This window comes from Leucopleurus acutus (assembly GCF_964270905.1).
Source record: "Leucopleurus acutus genome assembly, chromosome: 2".
Lineage (NCBI taxonomy): Eukaryota > Metazoa > Chordata > Mammalia > Artiodactyla > Delphinidae > Leucopleurus > Leucopleurus acutus.
In genome coordinates this window covers 5861702-5884866 of record NC_139143.1, presented here as the reverse complement: position 1 = coordinate 5884866, position 23165 = coordinate 5861702, and the positions used below count along the sequence as shown (strand labels likewise).

Genomic DNA, 23165 nt, shown 5'->3' with positions numbered 1-23165 from the left:
TATTGAATTGTGACCTTTGGCCAAATACACTAGAGAATTTTAAAGACTGAAGACAGGTAGAGTTAGGATTCAGGGTGCATGAAGAAAGGGAATCCAGAGACAAAGGCAAACTTTGATTATTTTTCAATTTTGCCAAGAGCTGATTCTGTCATATATTGTTAAAATTCATAGAAAATACTTTTTGAGATTTCCTTTTAATATTCTAGGTTTAGGGATGGAGTTCATAAAACAAATGACTTTAATTTCTTTTTTTTTTAGAAACATGTTTGGCCCCTGAATTACATCACGGAAATTATTCCACAACACAGAAGATGTTCAAAGTGAAGGACAAAATACGATATGAATGTGCCTCTGGGTACCACACAGCTTCCGGGAAGAGGACAGAGGAGGTGGAGTGTCACCCGTACGGATGGGCCCTCACCCCACGATGTGCCAGTAGGTTCTAACTTTGAAGACGACTACTTTCACTTTGAAAACTCCCTCTCAGAAATGGGTACAAGTTGTTATGAGAATTATGTTCCTTTTTTCATGTTTTTTTGCTTCTGGTTTTAATGATGTTGACAGTAGGCTTTCATCATTTCAAGCTCTCAAAGAGGGAAAAATCCTTTTAGCTCAGATACTTAAATTAAAATAAGTTTAATGATATTCAATAAGTATATAAATTGGCAAGCTTTTACTAGGAATAACAAAATTTGGCAAAGTTGCTGATTTCTAATTCAGATATGGCAGGTAAGTAGTGGGTGAATTTTGTTCTAGCAGGAAAAATAACACTTCTTTGTTTTTTATTTGTTCTTTCATTTTTAGAATTAATATGTTCTTCTTTAAGATCAATAGAAAATGGTTATTTTCATCCTGTGAAGCAAACCTATGAAGAAGGAGACGTAGTTCAGTTTTTCTGTCATAAAAATTATTATCTAAGTGGATCTGATTTAATTCAGTGCTATAACTTTGGTTGGTACCCAGAATCTCCTGTCTGTGAAGGTAATTTTTAAAATTTCATACTCACACAAATAAAATATCATGTCTGAATCAGCTTTACTTTCTTTAATTTCTATGGAAAAAAGTCTCTGATGATATCTAATTCTTCTCCAGAGTGCTATTTTTTTAAATAAATATTGTCTTTTAAATCAGTGCTATTTTCAACAGTCTTTAATACATTTAATCTGAAGAAATCTTAATTTTTACATTAGTTTGTAGAGTGGATATATCTTTTAAATATATTTTTAAAAATCTATTATAAATTGTAAATCTCTCATTATAATGAATAATTGTTGTTGTTGGGAATTAACTAGATCCAGTTGTCCCAAGGTGGCAGCTTTGTGGAGGTACTTTCTTATTACTTAGCCACATGTTCCCTGATGTGAAAATACAGTCTTCAGAACAGTGGGGTAAAGAGCAGGAAAAGCAGCAGAATGTTACCCAGATTGAAAATGAAAACTGAGGTCATCCAGTAAGAGCCACTGTCAAATGGGACGTCTGTGGTTCCATTTATATCACTGGCTGTGTTCAAGCAGGTGGTATGATTATCTGTTAAGAGACATCAATTCAATAGTCATATAATCACACCTGCAATGTTATATGAAGGAGGTCCTGGTCTAGCAGAGGAAACAGATACAAATCATTGGTACAATGTGACAACTGGTGTAATAAAGTCAGGTATAAGGTGTTTGAACAAACACTGAAGGTTCTGATTGATATGGTGTGGGACAGTGTTTACAGAGGTGATGGATAATGTCTGAACTGGGCCTTAAAAGATAAATAGGACTTGGAGGATTGGGAAGGATGGGGAGAGGTAAAGGGCTTGATAGCCTCTATTGCCTCTGTAATGTAGGAAATAGTGTCATTATTAACAGGCAGGAGAAAGACAGGAAAGGAAAACTTGGAAGAGAGTAGTGAAGATTTGAAACAGTTTCTGGGAGGAACGAAAGAGGGGTCACCAGGGTTATGCAGTGGGGTTTCCCAGAACTGCCATCATTCTCTAAATGCTGCCATCATTCTCTAAATGCTCATCCTCTAAATTCTCTAAACAATGACTTTAATTTTTTTTGTTAGAAATATTCTTTTTAAAACTTTCCAGTGGTGCCCAACAGCCTTGCTCTAACAGCAGAGGAAGACTGTTAGCAAATTACCTGTAGCATACTATTTCAAAATGAAATGGCAGACCCCTACCTACTTATCACCTGTTCGCCCCACTCCCACCAAATTAAGTCAGGTGCCAACATTCCTGCTATCGTTTTCTAGCAAACAGTCCTTAGATGTAGGATGGGCAGTGTAGTCGTCTGAGTAATGCCTCCCTCCCTCCCAAAAGAAAATATTCATATTCAAGTCCCTGGAACCAGTGAATGTTACCCTATAGGGCAAAAGGGACTTTGCAGATGTGATGAAATTAAGGATCTGGAGAGAGGAATAATATCTGGGATTATCCATGTGGGCCCCAAATGTAATCATAAGCATCATAATTATATAAGAGGGAGGCAGAGGGAGATTTGACTACAGAAGATCAAGTATGAGATGTGACGATGGAAGCAAAGGTTGGAGTGAAAAAGGAAGGGGTCATAAGCCAAGGAGTGCATGCAGCCCCCAGAAGCTTGCAGAGGCAAAGAAGCTGCTTGTCTCCTAAAGGCTCCAGAAGGAACACAGCTCTCCTGATACCTTGATTTCAGCCCAGTGAAACCGATTCTGGACTTTGGCTTCCAGAAATGTAAGAGAATAAAGGTGTGCTATTTTTTAAGCCTCTCCATTGTGGTAATTGGTCACGGCAGCCATGGGAAATTAATATAGTCAGTATTTTAGAATAGTTAAGAGCAGGAGATTTTAATTCAGATAGACACGGGTTTAGGAACAGATCCACCACTTACTAATAATTTACTTACTTCATAAGTTTTAGTTTCTTTGTCTGTAATATGGGAGATGTAATAGTCCCCACTTAACAAAGTTATTTTAAGATTAAAGATTAAGATTAAAGTTATTTTAAGATTTAAGATTTTAATTAACATTAAAGATAATGAATGTAACGTGCTGGCTGTTTTAGTTTTCTATTGGCACGAAATTAACAGCTTGAAACCACACACCTGTGTCTCAGTTTCTGTGGGTCAGGATTCTGGGTGGAGCTGACCTGGCTCTGTGTCCATGTCTAACAAGCTGCAGTCAAGGTGTCAGGTGGGACTGCGGTGTCATCTGGGGCTGGGCTCGGGAAGAACCTGCTTTCAAGTTCACTGTGGTTTGTGGCAGCATTTGGAGCTTGGCAGGCTGCGGAGCAGAGGGCTTCAGTCTCCTCCTGGATGCCCCTGCAGGCAGTCCTGTGCCCCCTGCCCTCTGACCCACCCCATTCGGAAGCTCGCGATGAAGCAGCTTGCTTCTCTTCCAAATCAGCTGCGAAAGAGCTCGGTAAGAACGGCCTTACCATACTGTGCTGCGAGAGTATGTGTGCATGGTCACACGCATCCATCCTTGTGGCTGTGTTTAAACAGGTCACATGCATCCCATCATCTTGGCTGTGTTCATTGCTTAGAAGCAAGTCCCAGTTCCTGTTCTTGGGGAGAGGCATGACTCAAGGAAGTCAGCCTCAGGATGTGGGGATCCACAGGGTGGCCCCAGTCTGTCTGCCATACTTCTTAGGGTCCTTGGCACAATGAATGTGCTTATGAAATCTTAACTATTATTTTTTGGTAATTATATGACTAAATATACTGATGTTTCTCCATAAAAGGAAGAAGAAATCGATGTCCTCCTCCCCCTGTGCCTCTGACCTCCAGAATCCAAAGGTACTCAACCACTTATCGTCACGGAGAAACAGTGCGTATAGAGTGTGGACTTAACTTTGAGAGGCAGGGATCAGAAGAGATACGCTGTGAAAATGGAAAATGGACAGAACCTCCCAAATGCATTGGTTAGCAGCACCTCAAATGAGCTTTCCCTAAAATGAAACCTGCGTGCATGCGGAGCTAAATGGTCTCTTCTGTTTCAATTTTCCCTTTTCAGAAGAAAAGCAGAGGATGGGCTGTGAGGACCCGCCCTTGGTTGAGAATGCTGCAGCAAACCTATCCTCCAAGGTCTATTATAATGGGGATAAAGTGACATACGTGTGTGAAAGAGGGTATCACCTCCGGGGACCAGAAGAAATAACTTGTAAACGTGGAAAATGGACCCTTCCCCCCGAGTGTGTTGGTATGTGTGCTGCGTTTCACATCCAGAGCTAAGCCTAGTGTGTAACATTTTCCTTTGTTTAATTCACACACTTACAGCAACGGTCCATTGCTTAGAAGAGTTTGAAACACACAGATAGAGCACGTACTCTGCTATTTTTCCTGAGCATATGGAGCTCTCTGTAGAATTTAACTGGATATAAAGAATTGGGAAACAAACAAGTTTTTAACATCTTGATGATAGTACTTTTGCATCTGGCCATTCTGAGCCCTCCACCCTCTGAGCCATATACCTGCTCTTTCATCTCACTGAAGGGCACAACCAGGGTACCACTCCTTGGTGCTACCCATCCTGCCATCCTTCTCATTTCTTTTTTTTTTTTTTTTGCGGTACACGGGCCTCTCACTGTTGTGGCCTCTCCCGTTGCGGAGCACAGGCTCCGGATACGCAGGCTCAGCGGCCATGGCTCACGGGCCCAGCCGCTCCGCGGCACGTGGGATCTTCCCGGACTGGGGCACGAACCCGCGTCCCCTGCATCGGCAGGGGGACTCTCAACCACTGCGCCACCAGGGAAGCCCTCTCCTCATTTCTTGATCAGGTCCTGGAGAGACCTCCACAGACATGTTTACCGAGGATATCTGTTGTGTAAGAGAAAAGCTATTAAAGATGCTAGAGAAATTAGCCGAGTAGGAGAAAGACTCTGAAGACAGAGAGAAAAATGGAAATTTTCATCCATGCGTTGATTGAGATCTGAGATGAAGAGAGATGAGAAGGAAAAAATAAAAATGGATAATAACAAAGGTCAGTTTTTAAATGGACCGTAATCGTTAGGTTAAAGAACACTGTTTACCTTTCTGTACATTTTAAGAATATCTATAGCAAGAGTCCTTCAGAAGCAAGAAAAGTGAAAAATCCGCTGCATACTTGTCCTTCAGCAAAACATTTGCTCTTTAGTTTGGCTTAGTAAATTTTAACAATACTTAGCTGAATAAAGTTTCTCTGATTCTGGTACACTGAGAGATCAATTGTCCTAAATTACATAGTGAAATATTAAAGTACTATTGTATGCGCAACTGTATTATATCATTATGTTGTTATGTTTGTATTAATTTAAAAATAACTTCTTTTCTTAGGAAATACTGAGAATTGTAATTCTCCACCTGATGTAATAAATGGAGCTGTTATTGGTGGATTATTAGCAATCTACCCAACAGGATCCTCAGTGGAATATAGATGCAATGAATATTACTTATTGAGAGGAGCAAAAATATCTCATTGTGAACAAGGAAAATGGTCATCCCCACCTGTTTGCTTAGGTAAGATAGAGAACACATTGAATTAAAAAAATTTTTCCCAGCCTTATTGAGATACAATTGACATATAACCTTGTGTATGTTTAAGGTGTATAATGTGATGATTTGATACACAAATACATTGTGAAATTATTACCACAATAAGGTTAGTTTATTTATCCTTCACCTCATGTAATTTTGGGGGTTGTTGTTATGATGAGAGCATTCAAGATCCACTCTTAGCAACTTTTAAGTGCACAACATTGGGGTGGTTTTTTTAAAATTTTTTACTTTTATCTTATTTATTTTTTTATATATTGTTTTGTACATTAGGTCCCTGGAACTTATTCTGCTTATAGCAGGACACATTGAATTTGTTTTACCCTTATGTTTGTATTCTTACGTGATTTTCATATAATGTTTTATAGCATGGAAAAGAGAATTTTGTATATATCTTTCATTCTTCAAGTGTTTTACCTTATCGTTTCTGTCAGCAGAAAAACATCCCTAGTATCTTAGGGTTTAGGCTATACTAGTTCTTACCCCACTGCATTTTTTTTTTTTAATGTGGTAACATAAGAACAACAAAACTTTACCATTTTAACCATGTTTAAGTGTCCACTTCAGTGGCATTAAACATAATCACATTTGTGTGTCTGATTACATTTGTGTTGTCTTTCTCCTAACTGGAATTTCCCCTGGTTGTTTATATTCCTCATTGTCTCTCTTATTGTCCTCAGAATGTCATTTGGACAGAAGAATAATCAATCCAATTCTTTCCTTGGTAGAGCATGTCGTTTATAGCTTTCTTTGCCACTGTTTCCTCACTTCTGTTTTATCTTGTTGAGCAGATAAAAACGTTTGTAGTTACTCTATATTTTGGATTAAGGCATGGATTAATTAATGTTAATGTTTTCAAGTAGAAAACTGAGTCAGCTATCTAAATAATTACCTAAATTGAAATTACTTTGGGAAAACAATATTCACCTCTCATTTCAAGCCTATAGATTTGCCTCATTTTTTAACTTTGCTAGTCAGAGTTACATTTAAAAGTAACGTACCTGGTCACTACAGTTGCAAAGAACTTCTTACATTGTGACTTCTACAAATAGAAAATTGCATGATAAACTCCTTATAATTTAAAAAAGACATTTAGTTGAAAATATTAGCCCTTTAAACTACAAAAGCAAATCATTGTTATCTACAAGAAAATTAATAAACATACAGAATAAACTAGAAGAAAACAGAAAATATCAGTAACCTTGCCGGAAACGTCAATGACTTAGATAATGGTCTTTTACACCTTTTTCTACACCAGCTTCCAACATACATATTCACAAAACTGTATGATATCATTAGGAGGCTATGAATCTTGTTTCTTTCACTTAAACTATATTATGAACATGGTTTGATATATTTCTACATTATATTTTAATGGCTATACAGTTTTCCTTAATGCAGATATGCCATAATTTAATTACTTTTTGATGGACATTTAGTGTGTTTTCGACATTTTTATATTCCACACAGTACATCTTATACTAAATATTTGTACATGTAAATAATCTTTATTTTTTAATAAAATAAAATTAATTCTATTTATTTCACATGTTTTGTTTTTGTTTTCAGATTATCTGAAGAGGAATTTCTGGATCAAAGAGATCTGGAATTTTAATTAAATTTCTGATAATTGCCAAACTGCCCTTCATAAAGTTTATTCTGATTTATGATCCTAGCATCAGTGAATTAATGAAGTAGTTTCTTAATCTTTGTGAACTTGAATATCTTAATCTTTACATATTGTTAATTAAGCAATTAAAATTACTTTAATTGGATTTATTTGGGTATTAAACAGTTGACATTTTTCAATTTCTAATGGCCATAGGTGGTTTTTCAATGAACTGATTGTTCATAGTTTAGCAATTTTTCCATACCCATAAGAGCTTTATCTATATAAATTACATTATCCATTTGCCAGTCATGTATATTGCAGCTATCTTTTGTTTTCGTCTTCCTTTTATTTATAGTGTTTTTAATATACATAAATTTAAGTTTTAAGTCAGCTCTTTCAGCATCTCCTTTGTGGTTTCTCTCCTTCAAGTCATTCTTAGTTTGCTGTTCACATTCACATTCAGATATATCTTCACCTGTAGTTTTTCTATTGCTCTCATATTTTCGTAAATGATTTTGATGTTAAGCTTTTGACGATGTGATTGATATTGCATTGAATGGAAGTACAGTCATCTCTGAGGATAGAGACTGGACCGAAATTGTAAAGGAAAAGCTAGTAATGGAACAATCCCATAGGGAACAATAAGATTTAAGGAAACCTATCATTTTCTGTCTGGCGCAATTGCCTCATGACATTTAGGCTTGGTGCCCACAGCCTAAAGCAAATACTGAGTGAAGATCATTTATTGTCATCAGGGCAAGAGGAGAGAGCTTTGTGCTTCTTACTTGTCCTGTGGGACTGAAAATACTCTCACTACGAATGGGAAAGATGGTGCTATAAGGAGCAGCATTTCCCATCTGTGAGTTATTCCAGATGTTATGAACTTCTCAACCTCCCCCCTGCTGGTCTTCCCTGCCCTTATCCTACTTCAGCCAGTCTAGTCTCATTACTCCTCCCCAAGTAAGCCAGGTGTGCTCTCACCTCAAGGTAAGTTCCCTGTGCCTGGAATGCCCTTCCCTCAAAAAATGACTTGGTTCAGGGGCTTCCCTGGTGGCGCAGTGGTTGAGAGTCCGCCTGCCGATGCAGGGGACATGGGTTCGTGCCCTGGTCTGGGAAGATCCCACATGCCGCGGAGCGGCTGGGCCCGTGAGCCATGACCGCTGAGCCTGCACGTCCGGAGCCTGTGCTCCGCAACGGGAGAGGCCACAACAATGAGAGGAAATGACTTGGTTCACTCCTTAGCCTTCTGCAAGTCTGTTCAAAGATTACTTATTTAAGCCTGTCCCAACCACCTTACCTAGAAGCACAGTCCCCCTTCCCCCACGCCTCCACTATTAATTTTCCTATCGCACTTATTACATGTAGTTTAAAGATGGCCCCAAATTATAAGATCCATATATTTACTACATTTATTGTTGATTGTGTGTGTGTGTCTCCCAGTTAGAAGGTAATCTCCATGAGGGCAGGGATCTTTGTTTTATTCACCGACGAATATCAAGTGGTAAGTGTCCCACAAATATTACACAGTTAATACATTTTCTATTTGAAGATTTTATTTTATAGGAAGGAAATCAGGATGAACCTAAGTGGTTGTTGCCTTAAACAATATTTTTAATGTTTCAAATTAAGTGGTTTTAATTTATGATATATTGAAGATAATACAAAATATATAAATTCATTTGACAGCAATGAAGTGTATCCTTTATCATGTATATGTGTGAAGAGCTTTAATAATGATAAATGGTAAATATAAAATACTGCTTTTGATGCCTGTCATAATTTTTTTTGTAAAAATATATCACTTTCATACTTGTGAGATGAGTAAAGAATTGAAAAGACCCTTTGTTTTACAGAGCCGTGTACAGTTAACATGGATGACATGAGCAGAAATAACCTAGGGATGAAGTGGAATTATGAAGGGAAGATCTTACATGGAGATTTAATAGATTTTGTATGTAAACAGGGGTATGACTTGTCTCCATCAACTGCACCCTCTGAATTATCGGTGCAGTGCAACAGAGGTGAAGTGAAATATCCTTCATGTATTAGAAAAGGTAAAACAGTAGTGCTTCCTGACAATTTCTTGGGTGACCAATATCACAGGTGATCAGTATGAGTTCAAAGGATAAGACCCTAAGCAATCCACCACCCTCATCATCTAATCTATAAAATTGGGAATGACCTGATCAATTTCCAATCAGCACATACCCTTAAATATGATCTATGCTGACACCTTTTAATTCTGTAAGTCAGTTTTATAAAGAGAGAAATCATGAGATTTTGTACATATCACCAGACTTTCAGAGGATGGATCACCCTCTTGTGAGCAATCAACAACCCCGTAAAGCATTGCTCTCCTCAGGGTTTGCAGGGGAGCATTGTCTCAGAAGAGGGCGTAAGGTAGAGTGAGAGACTTTGTGTACTCCTTGGGCATGGGACTGTCACTTTTAATAAGGAAACAGGAAGAGAATGCATACAGAAAGCATGGCCTCAAGACGGATCTTATATGCTTTCACTTTTGGCAAACGGAAAGGGGAAAAGTAAAATCACAATAATTATAATACTTTGCTAGTTTTAAACGTGTATTTAATATTTTGATATTCTAATTGCAATCATAAATTTTATGTATGAAGTTATTGCAGCAATGCTTTTGATATTTAAAAATTACTTGAGAGATGTCTTAAAAATGCTTTTACATGAAATATATTGTTTTATTTCTGTAGAGATTATAAAAACACTGGCTGCCTATTGTAGCAATTCATTGCAGACTTTATTATTTTTGCAGAATCTAAAAGAACATGTGCATCTCCCCCATTTATTAAAAATGGAGTTATTAAGAGTTCAACAGTCAGGACCTATGAAAATGGTTCCTCAGTGGAATACAGATGTTTCGAGCACCATTTCCTACAAGGGTCTAAGGAGTCCTATTGTTTAGAGGGAGTGTGGACTACACCACCATTGTGTTTGGGTAAGTACTGCCACATATGTCTCTATTTATTAAAATAAAACCATATTTTTCACTTCCTCTTCTCTTCGAGTTGATATAGCTCTAATATAAAATTTAAATTTTGCATTTTTGTTATTTTATTAGTGTGCTTGTTGAATTACTGGTTTCTACTCTTTCCTCTAGATCATAAATAACTAGAATCCAGCTCATTCTAACAAGTACTTTTTAAGTACAAACCATACATGAGGTACTGGGTTGGTAGGACCTATAGGATGGTTAAGCTGTGTGCTGTGGGTAACCAGTCTAACAGTGGTCATTCAGTGTTATTGGTGCTGTGTTAGAAAACACGAGGACAGCGGGAAACAGATATAGGAATGGTCCCCTCAATCTGAAAGATGATACTGCCTTGTTGATGAGGCATCCTAATAAAAGTAACACTATCTCCCAAAATTCTCAGGAGTCATAAAATAGCATATTTTTAAATAAAAAGAAAATATTTCTTTGTGTTTATATCTGACTTTCATTTATTTTCTTATCTTATTTCACTATCTTGGACTTCAGTATGCTGAGTATAAGTGGTGGGTTTCTGTGTTCTGATCTCATAACTAAATCTTTCAGTAATTCATCTTTAAATATGGTGTTACAAATACGTTAAAAAAATCAAAATAAAGATATAGAAACCACCTATTTCTATTTTGCTAACAGTTTAAAAAAACCTTCAGTGAGTTTAATTTTAGCAATATCTGTTGAAACAATCATATGATTATTACATTTATTTTTTTTTTCCCTGGAATTACATTGCTTCTTTTTTGAATGTTAAAGCAGGATTGTATTTCTGTAATAAATCCCACATGGTTGTGATGAATTATGCTTTTTATATATTGTTGAATTTTATTTGCTAATACTCTACGTAGGATTTTTGCAACTATTTTCATGAGGGAGATTGGTTTGTTATTTTCCTTTTGGGTTTTGTATCAAGTTTCTGCTAACTTCATACAATGGGTTGGGAAGTATTCCCTTTTTATCAATTCTCTAGATTTTGTCTAAGACTGGTACTATTTCTTCTTTGATAATTGTAAGAAATCATCAGAGATGCCACCTGGGCCTTGAGGTTTTTTTTGAGGAAAGGTTTTAATGACAACTTCAATTTGTTTAATAGATATTAGGTTATTATTCTCTTCTCTCCGTTTCAGTAGGAAGTGGTTTGTAAGAATGTGTCCATTATATCTAAATTGTCAAGTTTGTTGACATAACGTTCATGACATCCTCTTATGGTCTTTTTAATGCCTTTAGTGATGTGTCTTTTGTTATACTACTGTGAAGAAGTATGTCTTTCTGATATATCTTGCTGAGGGTCTGTAAATTTTATTGGTCCTTATAAGCAATCAGTATCTGCATTTTTTGATCCTTTCATCAAATGTTGCTATTTCATTAATTTATATTCTTGTCTTTATTATTTCCTCTCTTCTACTTTCTTGGATTTATTTTATTATACTTTTTCTAGCTTGTTTAGATGTATACTTAGAGTACTAATTTTCATCCTTTATGTTTTTCCCTAAAAATGAATTTAAGGATATAAATTTCCCACTGAGCATAACTTCAGCTTCATCCCACACATTTTTATATTTTTGATTTTTACTATCATTCAGCTAAAAATTTATAATACCCATTTTGATATCTTCTATGCACTCTGAGTTATGTAGAAGTTTATTTTTTAAATTCTAAACATTGGAGGATTTTCTAGTTTTCTTTTGGTTGTTGATTTCTAGTCTAAATCCATTGAGACATACTTTGAATTATATCTGTTCTTTGAAATTCACTGATACTTAGTCTATTACAAGCATATACTTGTTTCAGGTAAACCTTTTTACTGGAAATAAATTAATTTTGTCCTTGTTGGGTTCACTGTTGTTACATACATATCAATTGAATTGAATTTTGTTTCTCATGTTACTAAGTTCATTCTTATCTGTCCAGATTTATGTCTGTTTGTTTATTTGTTTATTTTTCTACCAATTATCAAAAGAAGTGTGTTAAATTCTCTCACATGGTACATTTAAAAATATTTATCATTTTAGTTCTGTCAAATTTTGGTTATGTATTTTGATACTATTTTATTAGGTGCACACAGATTGAAACATGTTGAATCTGTATAATTTGAGTCTTTCTTTACCTATAGTAATGCTTTGTTTTTGTTTGGTTTTGCCGTAAAATCTACTTTAGCTGTACCAACTGGCGTTTGCCAAGTATTTACAAGGTGTACAATTTTTCATCCTTTAACTTTCAACTTTCTGGATTCTTACTTGTAATGTGTATGTCTTACAAGCAATATATAGTTAGTGTATGTAAAATTATACTTATTCAGTCTGACAATCATTTCCTTTACAATGGATTATTTAGTCCATTTACATATTAATGTGATTACTGATATGTTTGGGTTTATAGCTACTACCTTACTATACTAGATATATATCTTATCTGTTCTATGTTCTGTTTTCTCTCTCTTTTTTTTTATTGTTTTCTCATGGGCAAATCAAATTTTTTTGTTATACCATTTTACTCTCTCATAGCTTGTGGATTATACGTTCCTCTAGACTTCCTTTAGCTGTTATCATAGAGATTTCATAATGCAAAATTGCCTTATTACAATTGAGTACAAATTCGTAGTTTTACCATTTCTCTAGGACACAGAACACTTTATTTACTCTTCCCACTTTTTGTATTATTATGTCATGCATTTTCATTGTACATATAGTTTAAGTCCCAAAGATATATTAATATTATGTTGTCCAACAATATTCTTTTAGATTTACCCATATATTTATCAGTAATTTGTTCCTCATCTTTTCTTTTTTTTTAATTTATTTTTTGATACAGCAGGTTCTTATTAGTCATCCATTTTATACACATTAGTGTATACGTGTCAATCCCAATCTCCCAATTCATCCCACCACTACCACCACCCCCCCACCGCTTTTCCCTCTTTGTGTCCATACGTTTGTTCTGTACATCTGTCTCAATTTCTGCCCTGCAAACTGGTTCATCTGTACCATTTTTCTAGGTTCCACATATAGGCATTAATATGCAGTATTTGTTTTTCTCTTTCTGACTTACTTCACCCTGTATGACAGTCTCTAGATTCATCCACGTCTCTACAAGTGACCCATTTTCCTTTTCATGGATGAGTAATATTCCATTGTATATACGTACCACATCTTCTTTACCCATTCGTCTGTCGATGGGCATTTAGGTTGCTTCCATGACCTTGCTATTGTAAATAGTGCTGCAATGAACATTGGGGGTGCATGTGTCTTTTTCAATTATGGTTTTCTCTAGGTATATGCCCAGGAGTGGGATTGCTGACTCATATTGTAATTCTACTTTTAGTTGTTTAAGGAACCTCCATATTATTCTCCATAGTGGCTGTATCAATTTACATTCCTACCAATGGTGCAAGAGGGTTCCCTTTTCTCCACACCCTCTCCAGCATTTGTTGTGTGTAGATTTTCTGATGATGCCCATTCTAAATGGTGTGAGGTGAGACCTCTTTATAGTTTTGATTTGCATTTCTCTAATAATTAGTGATGTTGAGCAGCTTTTTATGTGCTTCTCGGCCGTCTGTATGTCCTCTTTGGAGAAATGTCTGTTTAGGTCTTCTGCCCATTTTTTGAATGGGTTGTTTGTTTTTTTTAATATTGAGCTGCATACGCTGTTTATATATTTTGGAGATTAATCCTTTGTCTGTTGATTCGTTTGCAAATATTTTTTTCCCATTCTGAGGGTTGTATTTTCATCTTGTTTGTAGTTTCCTTTGCTTTGCAAAAGCTTTTAAATTGCATTAGGTCCCATTTGTTTATTTTTGTTTTTATTTCCATTACTCTAGGAGGTGGATCAAAAAAGATCTTGCTGTGATTTATGTCAAAGACTGTTCTTCCTATGTTTCCCTCTAAGAGTTTTATGGTGTCCGGTCTTACATTTAGGTCTCTAATCCATTTTGAGTTTATTTTTGTGTATAGTGTTAGGGAGTGTTCTAATTTCATTCTTTTACATGTAGTTGTCCAGTTTTCCCAGCACCACTTATTGAAGAGACTGTCTTTTCTCCATTGTATATGCTTGCCTCCTTTCTCATAAATTAGTTGATCATAGGTACGTGGGTTCATCTCTGGGCTTTCTATCCTGTTCCATTGATCTATATTTCTGTTTTTGTGCCAGTACCATATTGTCTTGATTACTGTAGCTTTGTAGTATAGTCTGAAGTCAGGGAGTCTGATTCCTCCAGCTCCATTTTTTCCCTCATGAGTGCTTTGGCTATTTGGGGTCTTTTGTGTCTCCATACAAATTTTAAGACTTTTTGTTCTAGTTCTGTAAAAAATGCCATTGGTAATTTGATAGGGATTACATTGAATCTGTAGATTGCTTTGGGTAGTATAGTCATTTTCACAATATTGATTCTTCCAATCCAAGAACATGGTATATCTCTCCATCTGTTGGTATCATCTTTAATTTCTTTCAACAGTGTCTTATAGTTTTCTGCATACAGGTCTTTTGTCTCCCTAGGTAGGTTTATTCTTAGGTATTTTATTCTTTTTGTTGCAATGGTAAATGGGAGTGTTTCCTTAATTTCTCTTTCAGATTTTTCATCATTAGTGTATAGGAATGCAAGAGATTTCTGTTCACAAGTTTTGTACCCTGCAACTTTATCAAATTCATTGATTAGCTCTAGTAGTTTTCTGGTGGCATCTTTAGGATTCTCTATGTATAGTATCATGTAATCTGCAAACAGTGACGGTTTTACTTCTTTTCCAATATGTATTCCTTTTTCTCATTTTCTTCTCTGATTGCCGTGGCTAGGACTTCCAAAACTATGTTGAATAATAGTGGCGAGAGTGGACATCCTTGTCTTGTTCCTGATCTTAGAGGAAATGCTTTCAGTTTTTCACCATTGAGAATGGTGTTTGCTGTGGGTTTATCGTATATGGCCTTTATTATGTTGAGGTAGGTTTGCTCTATGCCCACTTTCTGGAGCGTTTTTATCATAAATGGGTGTTGAGTTTTGTCAAAACCTTTTTCTGCATCTATTGAGATGGTCATATGGTTTTTCTTCTTCAATTTTTTAATATCGTGTATCACACTGATTGATTTTCATATATTGAAGAATCCTTGCATCCCTGGTATAAATCCCACTTGATCATGGTGTGTGATCCTTTTAATGTGTTGTTGGATTCTGTTTGCTAGTATTTTGTTGAGGATTTTTAAATCTATATTCATCAGTGATATTGGGCTGTAATTTTCTTTTTTCGTAGTATCTTTGTCTGGTTTTGGTATCAGGGTAATGGTGGCCTCATAGAATGTGTTTGGGAGTGTTCCTTCCTCTGCAAATTTTCGGAAGAGTTTGAGAAGGATGGGTGTTAGCTCTTCTTTAAATGTTTGGTAGAATTCACCTGTGAAGCCATCTGGTCCTGGACTTTTATTTGTTGGAAGATTTTTAATCACAGTTTCAATTTCATTACTTGTGATTGGTCTCTTCATATTTTCTATTTCTTCCTAGTTCAGTCTTGGAAGGTTATACCTTTCTAAGAATTTATCCATTTCTTCCAGGTTGTCCATTTTATTGGCATAGAGTTGCGTGTAGTAGTCTCTTAGGATGCTTTGTATTTCTGTGCTGTCTGTTGTAACTTCTCCTTTTTCATTTCTAATTTTATTGATTTGAGCCCTCGCCCTCTTTTTCTTGATGAGTCTGGTTAATGGTTATCAATTTTGTTTATCTTCTCAAAGAACAAGCTTATAGTTTTATTGATCTGTGCTATTGTTTTCTTTGTTTCTATTTCATTTATTTCTGCTCTGATCTTTATGATTTCTTTCCTTCTGCTAACTTTGGGTTTTGTTTGCTCTTCTTTCTCTAGTTCCTTTAGGTGAATGGTTAGATTGTTTATTTGAGATTTTTCTTGTTTCTTGAGGTAGACTTTTATAGCTATAAACTTCCCTCTTAGAACTGCTTGTGCTGCATCCCATAGGTTTTGGATTGTCGTGTTTTCATTATCATTTGGCTCTAGGTATTTTTTGATTTCCCCTTTGATTTCTTCAGTGATCTCTTGGTTATTTAGTAACATATTGCTTAGCCTCCATGTGTTTGTGTTTTTTTTGCTTTTTTCCCTGTAATTGATTTCTAACCTCATACTGTTGTGGTCAGAAAAGATGCTTGATATGATTTTAATTTTCTTAAATTTACTGAGGCTTGATTTGTGACCCAAGATGTTATCTATCCTGGAGAATGTTCCGTGTGCACTTGAGAAGAAAGTGTAATCTTCTGTTTTTGGGTGGAATGTCCTATAAATATCAATTAAATCTGCCTGGTCTATTGTGTCATTTAAAGCTTGTGTTTCCTTGTTAATTTTCTGTTTGGATGATCTTTCCATTGGTGTAAGTGAGGTGTTAAAGTCCCCACTATTATTCTGTTACTGTTGATTTCCTCTTTTATAGCTGTTAGCCATTGCCTTATGTATTGAGGTGCTCCTATGTTGGGTGCATATATATTTATAATTGTTATATCTTCTTTTTGGATTGATCCCTTGATCATTATGTAGTGTCCTTCCTTGTCTCTTGTAACATTCTTTATTTTAAAGTCTATTTTGTCTGATATGAGTATTGCTACTCCAGCTTTCTTTTGATTTCCATTTGCATGGAATATATTTTTCCATCCCCTCACTTTTAGTCTGAATGTTTCCCTAGGTCTGAAGTGGGTCTCTTGTAGACAGCATATAGATGAGTCTTGTGTTTGTATCCATTCAGCAACCCTGTGTCTTTTGGTTGGAGCATTTAATCCATTCACGTTTAAGGTAATTATCGATATGTATGTTTCTATGACCATTTTCTTAATTGTTTTGGGTTTGTTTTTGTAGGTCCTTTTCTTCTCTGTGTTTCCCACTTAGAGAAGTTCCTTTAGCATTTGTTGTAGAGCTGGTTTGGTGGTGCTGAGTTCTCTTAGCTTTTGCTTGTCTGTAAAGCTTTTGATTTCTCCATTGAATCTGAATGAGATCCTTGCAGGGTAGAGTAATCTTGGTTGTAGCTTCTAACCTTTCATCACTTTAAGTATCTCATGTCACTCCCTTCTGGCTTGTAGAGTTTCTGCTGAGTAATCAGCTGTTAGCCGTATGGGAGTTCCCTTGTATGTAATTTGTTGTTTTTCCCTTGCTGCTTTCAATAATTTTTCTTTTTTTTAAATTTTTGCCAATTTGATTACTATGTGTCTCGGCGTGTTTCTCCTTGGGTTTATCCTGTATGGGACTCTCTGAGCTTCCTGGATTTGGTTGACTATTCCTTTCCCATGTTTGGGAAGTTTTCAACTATAATCTCTTCAAATATTTTCTCGGGTCCTTTCTCTTTCTCTTCTCCTTCTGGGACCCCTGTAATGTGGATGTTGTTGCGTTTAATGTTGTCCCAGAGGTCTCATAGGCTGTCTTTATTTCTTTTCATTCTTTTTTCTTTATTCTGTTCCACAGCCGTGAATTCCATCATTCTGTCTTCCAGGTCACTTATCCGTTCTTCTGCCTCAGTTATTCTGCTATTGATTCCTTCTAGTGTACTTTTCATTTCAGTTATTGTATTGTTCATCTCTGTTTATTTGTTCTTTAATTCTTGTAGATCTTTGTTAAACATTTCTTTCATCTTCTAGATCTTTGCCTCCATTCTTTTTCCGATGTCCTGGATCATCTTCACTATCATTATTCTGAATTCTTTTTCTGGAAAGTTGCCTATCTCCACTTCATTTAGTTGTTTTTCTGGGGTTTTATCTTGCTCCTTCATCTGGCACATAGCCCTCTGCCTTTTCATCTTGTCTGTCTTTCTGTGAATGTGGTTTTTGTTCCACAGACTGCAGGATTGTAGTTCTTCTTGCGTCTGCTGTCTGCTCTCTGGTGGATGAGGCTATCTACCTCGTCTTTTCTTGTTTTTCTTTGTTTCTCATTTTTTTGTATGCCTGAAAAAATTAGTTATTATTTTCTCAGTTTGTGTTTGTCTGCAAATCTCTTTTTTTTTTCTCCTTTGAGGAGTATTTTTGCCTGATATAGAATTCTAGCTTGTCCATTATTTTCTTTCAATGCTTTAAGGATGTCATTTCATCCTTTTCTGTTTTTGTACTTTTTGTTAAATAGTCAAAGACCATTTTAACAGTACTTTTTTGAAAGTAAGCATCTTTTACTCTGCTGCCTTTGAGATTCTCTTTGCCTCTCAGTAGGTTATTTTGGTTGGACATAGATGTTGGTTTCTTTGTGCATTTTATTCTCCTAGTTGGTAGGACTTCTTGAATCTGTGACTTGATATCTTTCATAGGATTTGGAAATGTTTGGCTAATGTCTTTTCAAATATTTTTAACATTTTCTCTTTTCACTCTTTCTGTGATTCCATAAAACACATGTTACATCTTTTTCCAGTGTCCCCTGTCTCTTAAAATCAATATTTTCTTTCCTTTTATCTTCTCATTGTTTCAGTTTGGTAATTCTCTGCTGATATATTTTGCAGTTCATGAATCCTCTCTTTAGATGTGTACAATCTGCTTTAAACTTGTATACTGAGTTCTCAATTTCAACTATTATCTTTGCATTTCAAGAATATCCATTTCATATTTTTTTGTAGATTTGAGTTGTCTGATGAAAGACTTCATCTTAACATCTATTTCTTGACCATATTAGTCGCAATTATTTATTTTTAACTCCTTGTCTGCAAATTCCAATATCTGGATCATCTGTAAGCTATATCTATTTTCTAGATCCATTTCTTGCTATTTCTGTTAATGGTTGATTGAATATCAAATATTTATGTGTGGATAAAATTTTAGGATCTTGAGACAATGATGCCATCTTATTCCAGACAATACTCATCCCATCTTCTGGCTGATAGTGTAGGGAAATTTATTCTCTATTCAGTGAGAGACAAAGCTTTCTCTAAGCTTATTTTCAGAACTTTGTTTGCTCCTGCTCATAGAATGTACCCTGCAGGGTTCTTCACTAGAGTTTGGTGTGTATACCAAGGTCCCCCTTCCTGCCTGGCTCTGATATTCCTGGGAGATGGCCACTGCTCACTGTAGCTTTCCGTTCACTTCAAGCTGAGCTCCTCATCCTCTCTCTGCACAATCAAGAATAGGCAGATGCCCCCCTGGCAAAGCCAGGGCAGAGTATCAAGCTCATTTCATCATACCTCCCATCTCTCCGGGCTCTGACACATCAAGTCCTGGCTGTCTTGGCTGACCCACTTTTCTATCCTCAACCCCGTGGGATTTCCAGCAGCTCTTCTGGCTCTGTGTTTGTCGCTGGCCCATCTGTATCTAGTCTCTCAGCTTGCGCTGAAAATCAACAAAGCCCCAAGAGAAAAATGGCGCAGAGTGTGGAGCTCATCTGAATGGGCTTTTACCAGACCCTTAGCCTCTGGAGTACTGCCTGCCTTGAAAATTCTCTGATCCCTTGAAATACTTGGCTTTGGGTCTGTTTTCAGAGTTTCTAGTTCTTAGTAGAAGTGCTGGTCTGATATAGGTTACTCTGTCACGGTTGAGAGCAGAAGTTCCGTGAAACAATTTTGAACTCGTTTTAATTTAAATTGCATGTTTTGTAGAACATTCTAAACAATCGTACCATTTGACCTCATTTTCAAAACTATTTTTCAGTGACTATAAAGATCCTGTTAGACTCTTTCTAATCATTCCTGCATTTGTTTTCTATCTATAGCGTTTCTAGGATGACATCTGACACACAGGCCTTCACTTGAGAACGACTGAATAAAGAAGTATTTTAGCGTGTCAGTTGTATGATTCATTTGCTCTGTTAGCAACTCTGGACCTTTTTATTTATCTCAGAAGCAACTGCTTGGTGCTCAGTCATCCAGGAGGCAAATATGAACACAAGCAGCCCCATTTTCTGACATGATTTGACATTTGGTATTTTAAAAATACCAATGTTTTTATCAAGGAAAAGAAACCAGAGGAGTTTGTTGGGTATCCTAGTTCTTATCTTAAGTTTTTATTTTGTTTTGTTTTAATGCATAAGGAGAAGGACACAATAATACTGTCAATGCTTAAAATTTAAAGCATCTCAGTCCAATCTTAATAATCCTTAATAACTGAAATTTAAAGGAGAAGAAAATTACTTTGGATATACTTTATACATCAGGTCATAAATTCTGAGTCAGTGTCGAGACTCTAGCTCGTTTCTACATTTCCATAAAATATTATCTATCCAACCATCAATGGTTTGTCTCATGGGTGTTTTATCTGCACTTTCTGAAGAAGAAAACAGAAAAAGAACACTATTTCAATGACTATTATTAACTATCAATGTTTTTTAAAAAACACCTTTTTTGCCTTCTGTCTTTGCAAATCTTAATGGCAAAAAGCTCAGTAACTGGCAGGACATACCCTTTTTCCAAATTCAGGGCAACAGAGATAAATGGCAGGCTGTTTTCTGTGAGCTTTGAACATATTTTCTGACTTGAATATGAATTCTAACTTACTTGCTGCTCTAATGCCTGGGAATTTTAAGGTTATTATGAGAAAGCAACACAATGGTTCCTGTTAATACTGAGAGGTATCAAGATAGTTTTCTTTGTTTTTTATTTTTTTCAGAGCCTTGCACATTATCTTTTGATACAATGGAAAGTAATAATTTGCTCCTGAAATGGAGTTTTGACAATAGGCCATATATTTTGCACGGCGAGTATATTGAGTTTCTTTGTAAGAGAGATACTTACATTGAGTTTCCTATTATCGGATCGGAATTGAGAGTGCAATGTGACAGAGGGCAGTTAAAATATCCAAGATGTATTCAAAGAGAAAGGTAAGGAGAGGCTTGTACCTGCAACTATTTTTTTTTCTGTTCAGGTTGTTATTCATGAGATTCATTGTGTTATAATCTCAGAAACATTAGGTTCTACAACAGTCCTACTTTATGGTCATTATAAAGGGAAAAAAACCACGTTGTCTTTATTTTTTTAAACCAAGCCAACTCCTAGACGTATTAACTAATTCAACAAGCTTTCTGAGTGGTCTAAAGTCAAAGCACTGTTTGCTATTTGATATTTGTGACTCTGGCAATCGGGTAAATAAATCAATTTGAGCAATATTTAAATGTGGGAAAATTAACCTACATGTTCTGAGATAAGAGAAAATCACATTTTCTCCCATTTCTCATTAGAGGTTCGTAATAATGATGGGAAACACAGTTTTACAAACTTGATACTGAGGGAAGAGCATATCAATAAGAAAGATTAAAATTATGATATTTGTTTTCAGGAACACGGTTCTATATAAGAATTTGGAAGTTATTTCTGAAGTGTTTTCTCATATAGCAATTTTTAAAATATATTTTCTACTACTTGATCAATGGAAAACAATCCTGTTCTTTTCTTAGAGAAATGTTAAAAGAATGCAATAAAATAATGTAATTCATTTTATTGGGTCAGAGTTTTGCCCCCTTTGAAGATACATTATAAAATGGGAATTATACTCTAGGTTCAACTAAGAACATTTTTAAATGACTTAAAAGTGCATGTGGTACTCTTCTAATGCTTATAAAGAATGAGCTGTATGAACTACATAAGGACAGTTTTTTAGATACTTGGAACATTCTAGAAAAAAAATTCATAAGACACACACAAGTGGAAAACTTTTTTATTTTTAATTGCAGTGAAAATCAGAGTAGAAAAATGTATGTGCTATTTAAATTTTTTATTATATCTTGCATTTCCTATTTCTAAGAGAAAAAGGAATAAGTAACTTAGGGGAAAAAAAATGTAGAAAATGGTGTTAGTGTAGTTACCGACATTGAGTTTTTAAAAAGAAATTGGTGGTATAATTTACCAGGGATGGTTACTTGCTTTTATCAGTACCTCATTAAAACAAGGACCAGTTATATGAAATATTGAAGGGCTAAGACTGTAATAAATACTTGACCAGAAATGATGCTTATTTCAACCCCCACCTTCTCTCTTTTTTTCTTATCAAGGATGTTGTCTTATCAAGAACGCTTAAGAACATGAAAATGAATGGCAAAAAGAAGAATAACATTTTGACACATCATAAAATCCTTTATAAAACATAATTGTTAGAAGAAAAATGTTGAATTAAAAACCTCTGATTTTTTACTTGCATGAAGATTTGAATCTAAACTGTTTATGCTGGACATTTTCTTTATTTATAAATAAAAGCTACACATGCTATTGTTTCACTTCTGGTTTGGATGACTTGACATGTGACCTCATCTTTGCTGCATGTCTTTCATCTACTAAAACATCAATCTGCACATCAAAATATTTCTGGTTCCTAATGCCAGTTCACTGGACTATATACTGTCTTCAATATATGTGCAAAAATTCACACGTCTTTAATCGTCTTTGTTAATATCAGGGTTTTCTGTTACTTTGAGTTCAATATTTATTCAAAAGAACCAGCCACACTAGAGCTGAGAAACTATACATCATGTTAGAGGATTTACTTTATTAAATGAGCCGAGACTGCCCTTCAGACTTCCTAAGTGTAAAGAACTTTTAAAATTAACTGTCCTGTTAGCTACCATTTGTTAATAATCAAATGGTTTGTGAATTAGTGAACCTTCCACATGTTTAAATGTTGCCCAAAGAACACAGCTATGAAAAAGAACAACCCTTACTATTTTTATATTATACACCGTCAATTTTTTTCTTAGATCGGGTAATTAATGGAATCATGCAGATTCTGAAAAATAAAACCTGAAGTCAGAGAGACCTTCAAGCACCAAAAAAAGGGTGTGTCAATAATACTAGGGCCTGTCAGAGGCCTGAAATACTGCGTTGTCACTTTTCAGTGTGAAAGAGAGTTACTCACCCAGTTGTTATTACGGCTCATTCATAAGCACTACCTGGTTCTAGTACCCTTGTTAGGACCGGTTGTTGTTCCCAGAACAGCACATTTTTCCTCCCTAGAAGGTCTTCAGTTCTTCTAACTCAAGACCTTATTTTCCCAGTATGATGGCATTCTTCAAACCCCAACGTACAATTCCTGCTCCTGGGCTATGAGAGTTTCTCTGGAAATGAAGCCACACCTGGACTTAGCTCTGTGGATTAAACATGAATTCATTTAATGTTCAAG

The 23165-nt window shown here is 35.7% G+C and overlaps 1 protein-coding gene across 1 annotated transcript in view; it reads left to right on the top strand.

The window, feature by feature from the left end:
- The window catches only part of LOC309957720 (coagulation factor XIII B chain-like), a 38710-nt gene extending 16368 nt beyond the window's left edge, over window positions 1-22342 (top strand). The window contains exons 4-12 of the mRNA XM_082833101.1: window positions 259-435; window positions 805-981; window positions 3710-3889; window positions 3982-4167; window positions 5280-5462; window positions 8964-9164; window positions 9896-10078; window positions 20667-20877; window positions 22045-22342. Coding sequence (XP_082689227.1) covers window positions 259-435; window positions 805-981; window positions 3710-3889; window positions 3982-4167; window positions 5280-5462; window positions 8964-9164; window positions 9896-10078; window positions 20667-20877; window positions 22045-22078 — 1532 coding nt within the window. The 3' untranslated portion in view covers window positions 22079-22342. The remainder of the gene's footprint in view (window positions 1-258; window positions 436-804; window positions 982-3709; window positions 3890-3981; window positions 4168-5279; window positions 5463-8963; window positions 9165-9895; window positions 10079-20666; window positions 20878-22044) is intronic.
- The last annotated feature ends 823 nt before the right edge of the window (window positions 22343-23165 follow it).